Source organism: Vicugna pacos, chromosome 1 (assembly GCF_048564905.1).
Source record: "Vicugna pacos chromosome 1, VicPac4, whole genome shotgun sequence".
NCBI lineage: Eukaryota > Metazoa > Chordata > Mammalia > Artiodactyla > Camelidae > Vicugna > Vicugna pacos.
This window is the reverse complement of record NC_132987.1, coordinates 63706105-63721733: the sequence shown is the minus strand read 5'-3', so window position 1 is coordinate 63721733 and position 15629 is coordinate 63706105. Positions and strand designations below refer to the sequence as shown.

The window sequence follows — 15629 nt, the reverse complement described above, 5'->3', positions numbered from 1 at the left end:
GGAATGATTATCATTCGCACAGGCCTCGCCTTCCCAGGTGTCCAATGTCTCTAACATGCAGAGGGTGATGCCAGACTTGAATGTGACTGTTTGCACCTGGAGTTTCCAAACCGATTATTTCTTTTTCCAGCTGGAGAACAGAATTTGCTCACAGGAAGTGGGCCAAGCAGTAAAGACTGCTTTTGACTTCAAGTAACCCCAGTAGCTCCCCTCTCTCAGGTTTATACGTAAAATCACTTTTTCAGCCAAAAATGCTAGTAACAGGGAAAAAAAAGAGAAAAAGCAGCTCTCATGGATGCGTGAAAGAGCATGGTTGTTGGAAGTGTAGCCTGTGAAACCAGACTGCCTGAGGCCAAATGCTGTGGCTCCCAGTCCTCGCTGTGTGATTGGGGGAAGTGTTCTAACTTCTCTGTGCTTCATGTCCATGTCTGTGAAACACAGATAATAACACTACTTACTTCAAAAGGTTATTGTGAGAATTAAAGAAGATAATGCATGGAAAGCCCTAGAAGAATACCTGGCTCGCAGTTAGATTTGTAGAAATAATAGCTACTGGCATTATCAGTATTACTTCACTATTATTAGCAACCGAAGAAAAGGAAACAGTAGCTGGCTAGGAATTTCATAAAAAGCTTTGTTAATGCTAAATAGAGGATGGCAACGTCACTGAAAATTTGCAGCATAAGTTGTAACTAAGGAGTCTTGAAACCGAAGAGACTTATTTTTAAGGGAAAGCAATGACAACCCCAAATTAAACCACCTTCTCAAAATCCACGAATCTGGGGGTAAGAGGTAAGGGTAACTATAGAAGATGGAGAAGTAAAAGCATCACAGAGATTTCATATTCGGTAGGTGGAGGAGCTAATAAGTAATGTTTTTGTTTGGGGCGTATAGAAAAAGTATAATTATGGCTTCTAAAAGTAGACAATAACTATTCACAGACTGAAAAGCATAGCAGAACTTCCAAATCAGCAAGGGGGAAAATTCAACAGAAATAAATTTGAGCCATGTTGGCAAAATAAGGAGACATTTTTAAAATTTTCAAATTATCTAGAAAGTAATAAAAAGGATTTACTCTGAAAGTTGAGAAACACATTAATCCTGTATTCCAGAAGGGGAAAAAAAAGTATAATCTTAAATGTTTTTATTGGTTTAAAAAGGCAGAAAAATACATGAACAAAATATTAACTTAAGAAGAGATTTTAAAAATCAGTATAAAGACAATAGGAAGAAGTATTTAATAAAAAGATATATAAAATTAATGAAATAAAAGAAAAAACAAAAGAAAGGATACAGAGAACAAAGGCTGATTTCCTATTCTTTTATTTAAAATATTTTATTGAGATATAACTCACATACCATAAAAAAAGCTGATTTTTTAAGTCAATAAAAATATATAAATACGTGGCAGCCTAAGTTAGAAGAAAAGAGAAAGTGCAAAAATACAGACTATTAGAAATGCGAAAAGGAATAACACTACTATTACACAAGAGCATAAAAGAATGAATAGAGAATGAGCATGCCATAAATTATGATACTTTCATCTTATAAAATACTAAGCAATTACTTAAAAAGCATGGGTTCAAAGCACCAACCTATCAGAATGTCTATGACTTAGTGTTCGATGAGAAAAACAAGAGTATGAAATTTGTAAAATTCACTTTTGTAAAAACAAGTAAGCACTTCAAAAACCCATCATTCATACAGGGGAAGATGTTGACAAGGATGCCAGGCACTCACACTGGTCACTTTGGGGGCTGAGAGAAACTACCTGTTTCTTTATATTCTCTCTGATATGTTAACTGGTTATAATGAACATCATTTTGTCATTTTAAAGGAATTTTATAAAGGAAAATAAAAACAAACATATTGAGAGTGCCATTCTGTTTGTGTAAAAACTGCATCTGGGTACACAGAGCACAGTGCGTCGACGACCCAAGGCTTCCCAAAAGCCAGCTCACCACCAGCAAGCTCCATCCTGGCCTGGGTTCTGGTCTACCCTTGGGAGAGGTGTGGACCACAGTGACTGCCAGCCCTTCCCCAGAGGTGGGCTACCTTCCTTTACCTTCCAACCCTGACACTCCTCTTCATTGGAAAACATCCCTTTCAATTTGCTTAATGTATAAACCTCCCCAGAATTTTATATTTTTAAAGTATTTTTATCTCCTCTTAAAATTTACAATCACAAGGAGGGACGAATTAGGCATTTGGGATTAACAAATACACACTACTATATGTAAAATAGATAAACAAGAAGGACCTACTATATAGCACAGGGAACTATATTCAGTTTCTTGTAATAACATATAATGGAAAATAGTCTGAAAAGAAAAAATATATATCTATGTATGTGTATAACTGAATCACTTTGCTGTATACCTGAAACTAACATTGTAAATCAACTACACTCTGATTAAAATTTTTTTCAAGTTTATAATCACAGGCATTCCTTTCTCTTTTTCATTCTCTATAGAGAACTTCTAACCCTCTGCCACAAGAAGCAGGGGGTGTCACCCACCATATTTTCAGGGTGTAACACCTCCATTCCAAGGCATTTGTTTTAGGAAAACTGCACTGTGACATGGACATTTTTTTTCCATCTTTGAGCACCTACCTAGAAGATCGCAGCTTCCCCTCCAAATCCCTCCCCTTCTCACAGAAAAATGACTTCTTTGCAGACAAACCTTTAACTAGACTGATCAAGCAAAAAAGACAGAAAACTCAGATTACTAAAATCAGGAATGAAAGGGAGGCCATTTCTACCAATCTTACAAAAACAAAACAGGTTATAAGGGTATCTATGAATGACTATATGCCAAAACATTAGATAACCTAGATAAAACAGACAAATTCCTAGAAAAACACAAACTAGCACCACTGACTCAGGAAGAAAGAGAAAACTGGAATAGCTAGAGAAGTAAAGAGATTGAATTAGTAATCAAAAGACTTCCTACAAAGAAAAACCCAGGACCACAGGGTTTCACCACCAAATTCCACCGAGCATAGAAAGAAAAATGAACACCAATTCTTCACAAACTCTTCCCAAAAGTCAAAGAAGAGGGAACACTTCCCAACTCATTCTGTGAGGCCAGTATCATCATGACACCAAAATTAGACAAAGATATGACAAGAAAAGCTACAGAACAATATCCCTTATGATATATAGGCCAAAATCCTCAACAAAACACTAGCAAACAGCACCTAGCAGCACATGAGAGGACAACGCAGCAGCCGTACCCTGACCAGAAAGCCCGGCTCAGGTCGGCGGCAGAAGCAGCAGAGGCATGGTGAGGACACTGACTGCAGGGGCACCAATGTTTCTGGCCGAGGCTCCAAAGCAAAAGAAAGCAAAGTGAGCAAAGACGTCAATACCATGGCTTCTGAGGCAGGGGCTGCCTGTGCTCAGAAAACTTCTCTGTTGTAAGCACCCTTCCTTCCAAGGCAGCTCACATACACAAGGCTCCCTCTCTCTGCACAGTGGCCCTCCCACCCACCAGCGCTGTGGTCTCTGCTTCAAGGGCCGAGCTTGCTGTCTACCCAGGCAGTGCGGAAAGTGGGGCTGCTGTTTGTCCATCTTGCAGCCTGCTTGGCTAGAAAACAGCAGAGAAGTAAAACACTGAAATACAAATCCCCAAGGTAATGAATAAACTGACTGTTCATTATTTACCTCCCAAACTACCATGCTAAAGAGCTTTCTCCAAAACGGCAAGTGGTTTTTAAGGGTGCAGTGACCATGTGTCTGCTTTCCACGCATCTGTCACTGACACACACACACACACACACACACACACACACAGCTCTGTGCTGTTGGAGAATCAGATGTATTTTTGCTAAAATACCCGGCCCCTGCGGCTCAAAAATAAAAGAAGCAGAGCTGATGCTTTCTTTGAGGAGACTCTTACAGTCTGTCTTAGAGTCTTTTCTTTAAACTTTTTTTCAGCCACCCACCACCCCTCGCACCATCATTAAAGCCTTATGCAGTCCAAGAAGTGCTTACAAAGAGCTGCTTCTTAAAGTCGGCACTTGCTTCCTCAGCGTTAGGTCACCGTCCCTGTGTTTTAGCTAAACACGCCTCAGGGCTTCTCCCGACTCACTGGTTTTCTGAGGGCTGCCGGGCACCCTGGTGAAGCGGCCTCCTCATTGGTATTCTCCTTCTCAGACGGAGCATCCACACTGGGGCTTTCAGTCTCTCTGTTAAGGCCGTCAAGCTATCAATGGGAGCTCCAGTTCATCTGAGAACTGCCTGCTTCTAGGCAAGTCCTTGGCACAGGCCAAATGTCCCCTTTTCAGTGTAAAAGTGCCTCGGGGTGGGCCACCCAGCTGCCACCAGGGCTCCAACCACTACTGTGCACTCCTCTCCCTAGACCCGGCTGCAAGGATGCATCCAGCCCAGACCCAGCTCCCTGGAGGAATCGGGGCTCTGGGAGGCACGGGTGGTGGAGAGGAAGGAGCTCTGCAGGGTCAGGGTCCTGGGCGGTGGGTTTGATTCTGCTCTGAGCTCCCCTCTAGAGCCCATGTCTGACCATCTGTAAAACGGGGGGACTGTCCACCTTGCCTCTCATGGAGTCAGATGGGAACATGGATGAGAAGAAGGTGGCAGACAGCAAGGCAAGGGAAGTAACCCACTGCCAGTGGCCTCACCTGTCCAAACACGTACAGCAGCCCGATCGTGCCTCCAGTCTGCCCGCCGAGGACCGCGGCGATCATGGAGTAGACCCCGCCGCTGCCCGCGCCGCAGTGCTCCCCAACCCCGATGCCGGACAGCACGGGGACCAGGGCCACCAGGGCGACGAAGGACACCAGAAACATGCCCATCAGCACTCCTGTGTTTCCCTGCAGTGGAACAGCAAGGAGCCAGGTCAGGGTTAGGGCCCCCGGGGAGCACAGACCACCGCCCCCACATCCCAGGGGGTGGGCCCCGCCGGAAAAGGACAAAGGCAGCGCCACAGGAGTAAGGCCTGGGAGAAATTCCAGATGAAGGCAATGTCCCTGCAGCAAACTCTTCGTGACTTCCCAGCGCTGATAACGTAAAGTCAAAGCTACGTCATACCCTCACGAGGCCCCTCCTGGTCTGTCCCCTCTCCACCTCCGCGGTTCCCCTCACCCCCCTGCCGATAGCACACATTCCCCTGACCCACCGCCGTGTGCGGCAGCGTGAGGTCACTGCTACCTCACCCTCACCCTCTTACCCACGCGGATCCCCTGCCTGGAATGCCTTTCTGCCCATTCCTCCTCCTTGCCAGGTTCACTGGTGCATCCTTTAAGACTGGGTTTAGGGTTTCCTCCTCCAGGATGCTGTCCCTGTAACCCTTCCTCTGGGCTTAGCACTTACCACAGCACTGATTACACTGAGTCTGTTCCCAAACCCATCCTTACCTCTGGGCTGTGCGCCCAAGAGAGCATGATGAGGTTTTCTTGTTTTGTAAAGGGGGGGGCGCGCTTTTTTTCTTGCTTTCTTTATTTCTCTTTCATTTGTGTGCACTGCATTCTTCCTGCCCCTACTCCATCTACTCTCTTCTCACACCTCTGATTTTCATCACCTGAAAGTTATCTGAACAGTTTAGAAGTTCAATGCATTGAAAAATAGGTTTACATTTAGGTATGAATGTATACCTTTTGTAAATGAGTAAAGAAATATTGGGGGGAGAAGAAAAAGAGGTGCATAGTTCCTTCATTTCTACTTTGATATCAATTTAGATGGAGGTTGGAGAGTAAAGTGGGATTACTGTATTTGTTAATCTGTTGGATTTTCAGCTGAGAGTGATGGCGTATCACACAAAATTATGATTCTGTTAACAGAGAAAGCTTCCCAGATCGCAGCTTCCCACAGCGGACTATATGATAGCTAAAGGATTAGGTTTTATTCAGTTACTTACTTTGTTGATTTTATATTTGTAGTGAACTAACATAATTACTATTTTCTTCCTTTGTTTGTGCTTTTAAATTGTCTGCATGGGATAATTTTTTAAAGTCTGTACTAATCTTTAGGTTTTGATACAAAAACTGCACCTAACATTTTTCAAATTATAAGTATACTGCAAATTATTCTTTAGAAGCAATACTTTCTATTTTAAAATGATTTGGGCATGACCTTAACTTAATTTGATGCCATCTCATAGAAGCTCCACCTTATTTTTGGCATTTCACATTTACCTTTTTTTCTATGTTCAAATATGATTTTTCAAGTAAAACTAATGTCAGAACTGAAAAGGAGAGATCATTTTAGGGCAAAAGAATGCACTTGTGTGGCATGCAGCCTCATAAATGGCCCCAGTGGTCCCCACCTCCCAGCATCTGTACCCCTGTGAAATCTCCCCGTGAGTGGGGGCAGGATGGAGGGGGGGAAGGACTCACTTTTAATGAACAGAACCCTGCAGCAGTGTTGGGATGTCACTTCTGAGATGAGGACATGAGAAGACCGTGGCTTTCATCTCACTTGCTCCCTCACTCTCGTAGGTCGCTGGCCGCGAGGGAAGCCAGCTGCAGGTACTGAGGCGACCCTGTGAAGGGGCCCACATGACAAGGCCTGCCAACAACCTCACAAGTGATCTTGGAAACACAGCCTCTACCAGTAGAGCCTTCAGATGAGACTGCAGCCCTGACCAACAGCTCAGCTGCAACCCCACGAGAAACGCTGAGCCAGAGGCACCCAGCTAAGTTACACCTGGATCCTAGAACCACAGTAACTACAAGGTAATTTGTATCTGTTCCTTTAAGCTGCTAAGTGTTGGGTAGTTTGTTATGCAGCAATAACTAACACAACTTCTACCTTCAGTTTGGGGACGGGACTGACACTTCTAGATGGCCATTTCTCAAAAAAATCACCCAGCGAGAGGGTTAAGAGGAGGCCCTAAGATTTAAGAATCAAAATAGAGGGCTTCCTCTTTTCTCCTCCCACTGTTCCAAAAGCACCCCCAGCAAAAGGCAGAGCCCAGGGCCCAGGCTGTCACTGCTGGGCCTTCCTCTGCCACAATGGTCAGGCTGCTGGGCCTCCTCGGACACAGGCTGGAGAGATGCTGGGCAGTGAGGTAGCTCCCAGAAAGGGGAAAAATCAGAGGCCCATCCCAGAAGCCTGAGATGCCTGCCGTGATGAGGAGTCTGGACTAGAGGCTCTGTGTTTTTGTAAGTGGGGGCCCCCGCAAACTTGGCAGGAGTATGAGAGGCAGGAATTCTCAGCATTCACACCAGAAAAGTTGCTAACCCTGCTCTAAGCTTTCCACGCGTTAATAAAAAAAACTTTCAGACCCATCCTGGCTATGGGTAAGGCTGAACCCTGAGCAGAGAGCCTGGGTATGGAGTAGGGCAAGCGCTCAGGAAGCTCTGGCCTCGCTCGGGCCTCCTAAGTGGGCTCAGAACCCCACACACCCCACTACAGAGAAAGTTTAATCCCCTGGAACTTGCACACGAGATGGTTAATCTCATGTGCCAACTTGGCTAGATTGTGGTGACTAGTTGTTTTGGCAAACACTAGTCTGGAAGTTGCTGTAAGTGTATTTTCAGGATGTGATTAATATGTATAATCAGTTGACCTTAAGTAAAGGAGATTACCCTCCATAATGTGGATGGTTCTCATGCAATCAGTTGCAAAGACTGAGCAACATGCAAGAGCAAAAACTGAGGTTTCCCTAAAAAAGAATCTGGTCTCCAGACTGCAACACAGAAATTTTCTCTGAGTTTCTAGGTTTTGGACACAAAAGACTGCAACATCAATTCTTACCTACATCTCACTTGTCCTACAGATTTTTTACTTGCCAGCTCCCATAATTGCATGAGCCAATTTCTTAAATACACACACCTCTCTGTACCTCTGTGATATCATAGAAAATATATACAGCCATCCCTCAGTATCCACAGGGGATTAATTCTAGGACTGGCCACGGATACCAAACTCTGCAGATGCTAAAGTCTCGAAGTCAGCCATCCCTTCCACGGTTCTGTATCCATGCATTCAGCCAAACACAGACCATGTAGTACTATAGTATTTATTTTAAAAATCCACGTTTAAGTAAACCATACAGTTCAAACCCATGTTGTTCAAGGATCCACTGTATATTGGTCTCTTTACCTGGTTCCTGGCACAGAGCTCCTGAAACCTTGTCATTTCCTAGGTGATAAGAGCCTTAGGAGCATCTCTTGTTCTAATTGGATGGGAGCTGGTCACCAGAAAGACCAAACTATGATTAGAAGCTTGGAATTTTCACCACCGCCGCCACCAACACCGCAGCCACTGCCGCCAGCACCGCCACCACCACCACACACACACTTCTCTAGAGAGGGGAGAGGGACTAGAAAGGGAGTTAGTAATTGATCACATGTGATGAAGCCTCCATAAAACTCCTAAAAAGTATGGGTTTGGAAAGCTTCCAGGTAAGTGAACATATCCAGGTACCAGGAGGGTGATACACCCCAACTCAACAGGGACAGAAGCTCCTGCTCTTGGGACCCTCACAGATTTTGCTCTATATATCTCTTCATCTGGCTGTTCATCTATACCTTTTATCATGTGCTTTAATAAGCTAGTAAATATAAGCAGGTGTTTCCCCGAGTTCTGTGAGCTGCTCTAGCAAATTAATCAAATCTAAGGAGGGGGACATGGGAACCCCTGATTCACAGCCAATCTATCAGAAGCACAGGTGACCACCTGGACTTGTGACTTGCATCCAAAATGAGTGGGGGCAGCCTTATGGGACTGAGCCTTTAACCTGTGGGATCTGATGCTATCTCCAGCTACATGGTGTCAGAACTGAGTTAAATTGTAGGACACTCAGCTGGTATCACAGAATTGTGTGGTGTGAGGATAAACCACACATCTGGTGACCAGAAGAGTCAGAAGTGAGGTGTTTGGTGTGGAAGTAAGGGGAAAGTTGGGAAGAGAACTGTAGGTTTTTACACCTCCCTCTCCCTCTCTGGGGGGGCACCAGATGAGTGGGAGGATCCCAGGGAAGCTGGAGAGGGTCCTACAATGGGGGCAAACTTGCCATCCATCTGCTCTCTCCGACCTGCCTCTAGTCCCACCCACAATGCGCCCTGACTTTTGTGCTCATATTTCTGTAGTTAAACCCATGGTGAGGCCTCTGTCTGAGACCCCAGTTCTCAGGACTCTCATTTAAAAAGCAACACTAGTTACTCAACATGCTTGGTCATGCATCATGCTTCTGGAGCATTTGTGCTTCAGGAATCCGTCAACTGTACCGTGGAATGCCCAAGGGTGACAGAGCTTTCCCCATCACAGGCCCCCAGGAGGCTCCAGGGCCACAAGCCCATCACTCACCACCAGCCAGCCTGTCCTCAAGAAGAGAACCACCCCAAAAATGTTGATCATGCAGGACGTGAACACACCATCCCAGGTCCCGAACAGCACTGGCTCCCACATGAACAGCTGGATCTTCCACCAGGGCTGGGGCTGGGCCAGGGCCTCCTGGAAAACAGGGCACATGGAAGTCAGCTCAGCAGCCATGGGAAGGGCCAGTGACAGGGGGCACCGGGAGCTGGGGGAACTCAGCTGTAAAACACTCTCGTCTCACTGTGCCCACAGGCCTGTGCACACACTGATTCCCATGCCCGTGTGCAGTGCAGACTAGTTGTTCGGCGCACTCGGTCCTTTTCCTCCTGGCCCCTTGGAGACTACATTTCCCAGCATCTTTACAGGTGGGCGTGGCCACATGACTGAGGTCCGGCCCCTGGACCGTGGGTGAGAGTGAGATGCTGGGCTCCAGCTCTGTGGCCATGCGCTCTGCCATCTTGCCTTTCAGTCTTCTGGTCCTGGTGGGAACAGCAGCTTCCAGCAGTTACTGATCTTTGGGAAACCTTCCTTTACTTAGCTGTTTGCTCCCCTGGCCCTTCTAACACTTCTGTAAGGAATTCTGTGCACTGAATTCCCTCTGTTTAAAACACCTAGGGCAGTTTCCGTTTTCCTCACGGAACCCTGGCTGATAGGGTGACCCCTAGCACCCTTCCATCCATACCCCAGGATCCCCACGCATCATCCAGCGGTTGCCTAGAATTAAAGGCTAACAAGTGATGACACAGATGCCTTCCTCATTCTTCCAATTCAAAATAATAAGGGCACTTACAGAACACTCATACAGAAACTCTTTACTAAGAAGACTTAACCTTGTGGAAATACTAAAGTACTAAACTTAAAACCAGTACCACCCATCTGGAACCTGCTCCTGCACAGGTTTAGTAACTGATCAAAATTCAGACATCACTCAAGTCTCCCAATGGCCTCAAACCATCTCAGCAGTGATTAACGATTGTCACCTGGGGGTCGGGGAGGGTGGCAGCCAGCTAAGACCCACTGTGTGCAGTAAGGCTAGTTGCTGCGTGGATATAATCTATAACCTCAGTGAGAAGGCAGAAAAGTAAAGGGACAGGGGAAATCTAAGTCCAGAGTCAGGGGCAGGGCTCTGCAACAGCTGAGAACAGTGGATGTGCCCATGATCTAGGACCAAGGCCAGAGGCCAACTATACTCTGTCAAAACCAAAAGAGAGGATGCCAGCTTCTCCCCTTGTATTACCTACTCACAGATGAAAAAAGAGCTTCAAGAAATCATAAGGGACATTAATGAAGCCATGTGGGACAGGTGGGCTGGGGGATTCCTTGGAGTCCCTGTCCGTCCCTGATGCCAGCTGGACCCCCTTTCATCTGGGTATATTTCTGTTCACCTGTCTTTCACAAACCACTAATGAGGAACCTGAAAGTCAACAAACGTGAAAACGGTGATCATGTCTCAGAGTGAAGTCTTTGCCAACCTATGCTTGTCCTTGAACAAACGGTACTGAGAGACGTTGTGGTGAATGTAAGATTGTTTCCAGGATCCTAATCTCAAAACTCAGGACCTGGCCCAACTTCCTGTCTCTGCCTGTGCTCACTTCCTACCATGGCTTGTTACAGGCCCATTATTTATTAGAAACAGTCATAACAATAGCAACTATCAGCAGCAACGAGTAATAATTTAGAGTGCTTTCAGCTTCCACATCAGTTCCCTCCTTTGATGCTCACATCACCCCGGGGAGGCAGGCAGGGAGAAGGGCCCTCCCTGTTTACCGCAGAGGAAAGAGAGCCCGGAAGGAGAGACACGGTCGCCCTAAGTCCACGGTTGAGGTTTGAATTCCCCCATCCAGACTGTAAAACCTGCACCACAGATTAGTTGCCCTTTTCTCTTCTAAATTTCAGTCTTTCAGGCTCAGTTTCTAACATCTTGGACTTCACGTAGTTGTTACTGCATCTGCTTTACCCTGAAACTCCTCTTTCATCCCAGCCTTTGTATTTCCACTGTAAAGGCTGTTTTGTTTATTTATTTACCTAATGGTGCATGCAAAGCCTTTCACTCCCTGGACCTCACTGGACTAAATCAGCCTTAAATGCTCCACAGATGAAGACACTTTACCCTGAGAATGAAGGTATAAGTGGTTTGAAACGGGTCTGGTGACTGCGTCATAACAGCTTATTTCAGGATGTTTAAAGGAGTGTGCCTCCCTTTCCTTACTAAGTGACAAAAGAACACAGCTAAGGCTTCCCAGAGCCTGCTCATCTGACGTTGGCAGGAAGAGCCTGAGTTTGACCCAAGGATGGGGCCTTGATGTTTCTAGCAAGACAGACATAAGCCAGTTAGAGAGAGAAAAGGAAGAAGGAACAAAAGCACTGAGCAAGGGGAAGAGAACAAGACAGGGAACCCTGGAATAAAATGCCAAACAGATGCCACTGAGATCCCAAGGGATCATTCCTGGCTTCCGGCAGACACCCTGCCTCCGGGCATCAGCACAGAAGCACCAGCCTGGGGGCCTGTCCCTCTCCCCTCTCCCTAGTCCACCAAACCCTCCTGCCTCCCCACTTACAGGAAGCCCCCAGCCTTTTGCACTGTGCCAGTGGTGACCTTGGAGCAGAGTACTGGCCAGACAGCTCAAACCAGCTGCCTTGCACAAGTGACTCCTTGGTCCATGGCTGCTGCAGTTCTGACACCGCTTCCAGTGTGCGGGGGTTTTCCTGACACCAAGCGATTCTCTGACACCAACTGGGTGTCCTACAATTCAACTCAACCCTGACGCTATCTACCCAGAGACAGTGTCAGGTCCTGCACTCAAGGGCTCAGTCCTACCAAACTGCCCCTCAGAAGCCAATCACAAGACCTTGGCTTCTGATCCACGGTCTATTAATTGGAGGTTCCAGTGACCCCCCCTCCTTGGGTTCAATTAATTTGCCAAACTGGCTCACAGAACTCAGGAACGTTTTATTTCCATGCCATCTCCCAGCCGGCATTCTCCCTTCATCTCCATGTGTTCACCAACCCAGACGCTCTTCAAACCCCCTTTTTGGGGTTTTTATGGATGCTTCATAGGCACAATTAATTAAATCACTGGTCACTGGTGACTGATTTAGCCTCCAGCCTCTCTCCCCTCCCTTAAAGATTCCAACCCTCTTATCACATGGTTAGTTCTCCTACAACCAGCCTCCATCCTTAGGTGATTCCAAAAGTTAATAAAAAACCCAGTTGTGGTTGAAAGGCATTTGTTATGAATATCAAGACACCTTATCACTTATCACTTAGGAAATTCCAAGGGTTTTAGGAGCTCTGTGCCAGGAACGGGATGAAAACCAGATATACACTTATTACAAATCACAGTATCACAACTGGCTACTCCCCAGCTCTGCTCTCTGTCAATCCCCCAGACAGGGTACCACAAACATCCTCAAGGGGCAGGTTCCTCTCTTTCCTGAGGACCTCAGCTTGGCAGGCACAACTTGGCAGGTTCTGGGGCACAGTGACTTGGAGCCTGGCCCCAGGCAATCACACCTGTGTGCTGCTCAATCCCCACCTCCCAGAACAAGGAGCCAGGCCCAGGTCCCTCAGAGCCCAGGGCTGCACCCCACACTGGACACGCCATGGCCGCCTGTGGGTATTTTAGTTCAGAGACAGCAGTCTTTCTCCGCGCTTGAGCAGGGTTCCTAGAAAGGCAGGGTGATCACACCTGAAACAGTCCAGAGTGGGAAACTCTTGGCTTCCTGTGTCCAGCAGGCTGAGCTGAGTAAGACAGTGAACAGCCCTGCCACGGGAGCTCAAAACAAAAAGCTCTGCCTTTTGTCTCAAACAGGCACCTCCCGCAGGCCACCCGCCAGCCCTTAGTGAACACATCTGAAACGTGAGACAACGCCTTTTCTCTCTTCTGGCAGCTGGAGGAAAAGACACTGGGTGAGAAACTCCACTTCTGCTCAGTCGGGTCAGGAGTGGGTCAAAGCAAGACGCGGCCTGCCCCCTCCTCCCAGACGGAGACTGGCTGTGCCTGGAGAACGCGCACATGCGCCAGCGGCTTGCTTTCCAAAAGCTAATCCATCACACATCAGAGAACAGCCCAGGTGCTGCTCAGCTGTGACCCAGGGCCAGAGCGGGCACCGCGATCCTCTCCTCTGGCTCTGAACGGGCACCACAAGCCGGAGCTGAGCAGGGGCCACCAGTGCCACCTGCATCCGACGCAGACAGCTACAGGCCTGCCTCCGGGGGGGGATGCCCCGTTTAGATGAGATGATAACCTGAAAGCCTGTTGTAAGCATGGAGCACATCGGGCAGTTTTAAATGTGGGTGAGGATTTCTTCATGGAAATTGGGAGGAAAGGAAAGAAAAGAGGTCTTACTGACTGTGCATTTTCTATTTGCCTGGCTAACTCCAGGTGAGTCCTTGCTCTACAACTCGGTCCCAAGAGCTGCCTCCCAGCCCCTGCCCAGTCCCAGCCTCGGGGCGGCTGGCTGTCCCTTCTGTATTGTACCAGGAGGCCGAGCATGGGCACCCCATGAGTGCTCGGCCACCCCAGCTGAAGCTGGTCATGGAAACCGCGCTACAGCAGAAGAGGCGAGGACCCGTGTGGAGTGGGCAAAGTCTGATTTCCCTGAAATCGAATCTGGGCAGCACCCTTGATCAATATTGATTTAGCCATTCCTAGACATGTGAGATCTTCATAGCTGTGTGGATCACTTCTGCACAGAATGAGTTCGAGAGCCAGTGTCTACATCACAGCAGTTCCCACACACTTGATTGGTGGCTTTTCCATCCCATGTGTCCTAATCCTGATCCAAGGCTGGGAATCTCCCAAGGCACAACCTGGTCTGACAACCACACAGGCCTAGGAGTGGCAAGACCCTCAGACACTATGAAAATGTGATGTTGCTGGGAGTCCCTGTTTGAGTTCTACCTCCCAGAATCACACAGATACTCATTCCCCACAGAGCAGCCACTTCTGCCCTCAGAATGCACAGCCCAAAGATACAACACTCTGGACACCTGGCACATCTCACAGATCACAAATTCCCGTAGCCTGTGGCCACCTAAACAAGAGCTTCCTCTGCCCTTCCCAGCCTCCTTGGCAAAAGGACAGAGACTTTCCTGCAGGACTTAGGCTGCCACTAAAAATTCTACCTCAGTTTAATGCCAGGAGGAGAAACGCAGACCCTAATGCCCTCCCCCAATAACAGGCAAACCAGCTAAAAATCAACTGCAAAAGATTTATTCTTCCAGATGCTTCGGTGGATCAGACAGTATTATACCCATTTAAGAACTCTTATGTACTGACTAGTTTTCACTTTTGGAATCACATTAATGTTTTACATGCTCAAAATTAAACAAAATCAAATACAATCAACAAGATGAGAGAGAAAAATTAAATGCAAAGAGAAACAAATTAACCTAATTGTATTTCTAATGAATAACATAATCACAATGAAGGTGGAAAAAAAGTGAGCTGAGTAACTTTTGAACATAGTACTTTGACTATGTGCTCTCAGTCTAAAGATAAAAAACTACAAACTAATAAATATTCTAGATAGAAAGTTTGCTTTGCAGGTGTAGGAGTTACCACTTCTGAATCTACTTTCCGTGAACTGTAGGACTGAGTAAATAAATATATTGATTGGGAGTCAAGCTTCTCACTGTTGGAAAAGGGAGTTACAACTAAGGAAAAAAGAAAGAATAGAATTCTTTCTTCTAACCCTGGAGTGATAAATTTGAATTAGAGGTATTAGTTTGAATTTAATATATAAAGTTATAGAGCTAGATAAATATAAATATACATATTCCTTCTCTCTGTCCTCTTACAGTGTCTATAAGCCAAGACACCCTGGTAGTAATGAACATACCTAGCACCCAAATCTTGGTCTCTAAATACCATTTCTCACTCTAAGGAGCCAGAGCTCTTTGGAGAAATGGCTGATTCAGGGCTGGGACAGAGAAAGCACAAAATAAGCCTAGAATGTGCCAAAAAGTAAGTCTGTGCCCCTACAAATGATGAGGGTGTGTCATGAGGACATAGGAGCCAGCTTGAAGAGGCCCACTCTAGAACAGTTTGAGCATCAAAATCAATAATAATAGCATTAGAATACTCACGGAAAAAATAAGAATCTGAGCCCATACAGATACAAGTAAACGAATAAATTAAAATAAGCAGAAAGAGGGGAAATCCTTCTTCAGAGTAGAAGACCAACTAATATACGTAGAAGAAGTAATGGTGTTAGAAAATCACCGTTTTGCAGTCATCACAGCAATAACTGATTCTGCCAAGAATCATCAATGGACGCTAAAGCTAGTGGGTAAAAGGTGAGGAACAGGATATTTCCCTAGTCTCAAAATACCCCCCTCAAA

General features: G+C 46.4%; 1 protein-coding gene across 1 annotated transcript in view; it reads right to left on the bottom strand.

The window, feature by feature from the left end:
* SLC12A8 (solute carrier family 12 member 8) overlaps positions 1–15629 on the bottom strand; it is a 120194-nt gene that overhangs the window by 91238 nt on the left and 13327 nt on the right. Inside the window, exons 3-4 of the mRNA XM_006200894.4 lie at positions 9272–9418; positions 4642–4833 (exon numbers count right to left, since the gene is read on the bottom strand). Of these exons, the coding sequence (XP_006200956.1) occupies positions 4642–4833; positions 9272–9418 (339 nt within the window). The remainder of the gene's footprint in view (positions 1–4641; positions 4834–9271; positions 9419–15629) is intronic.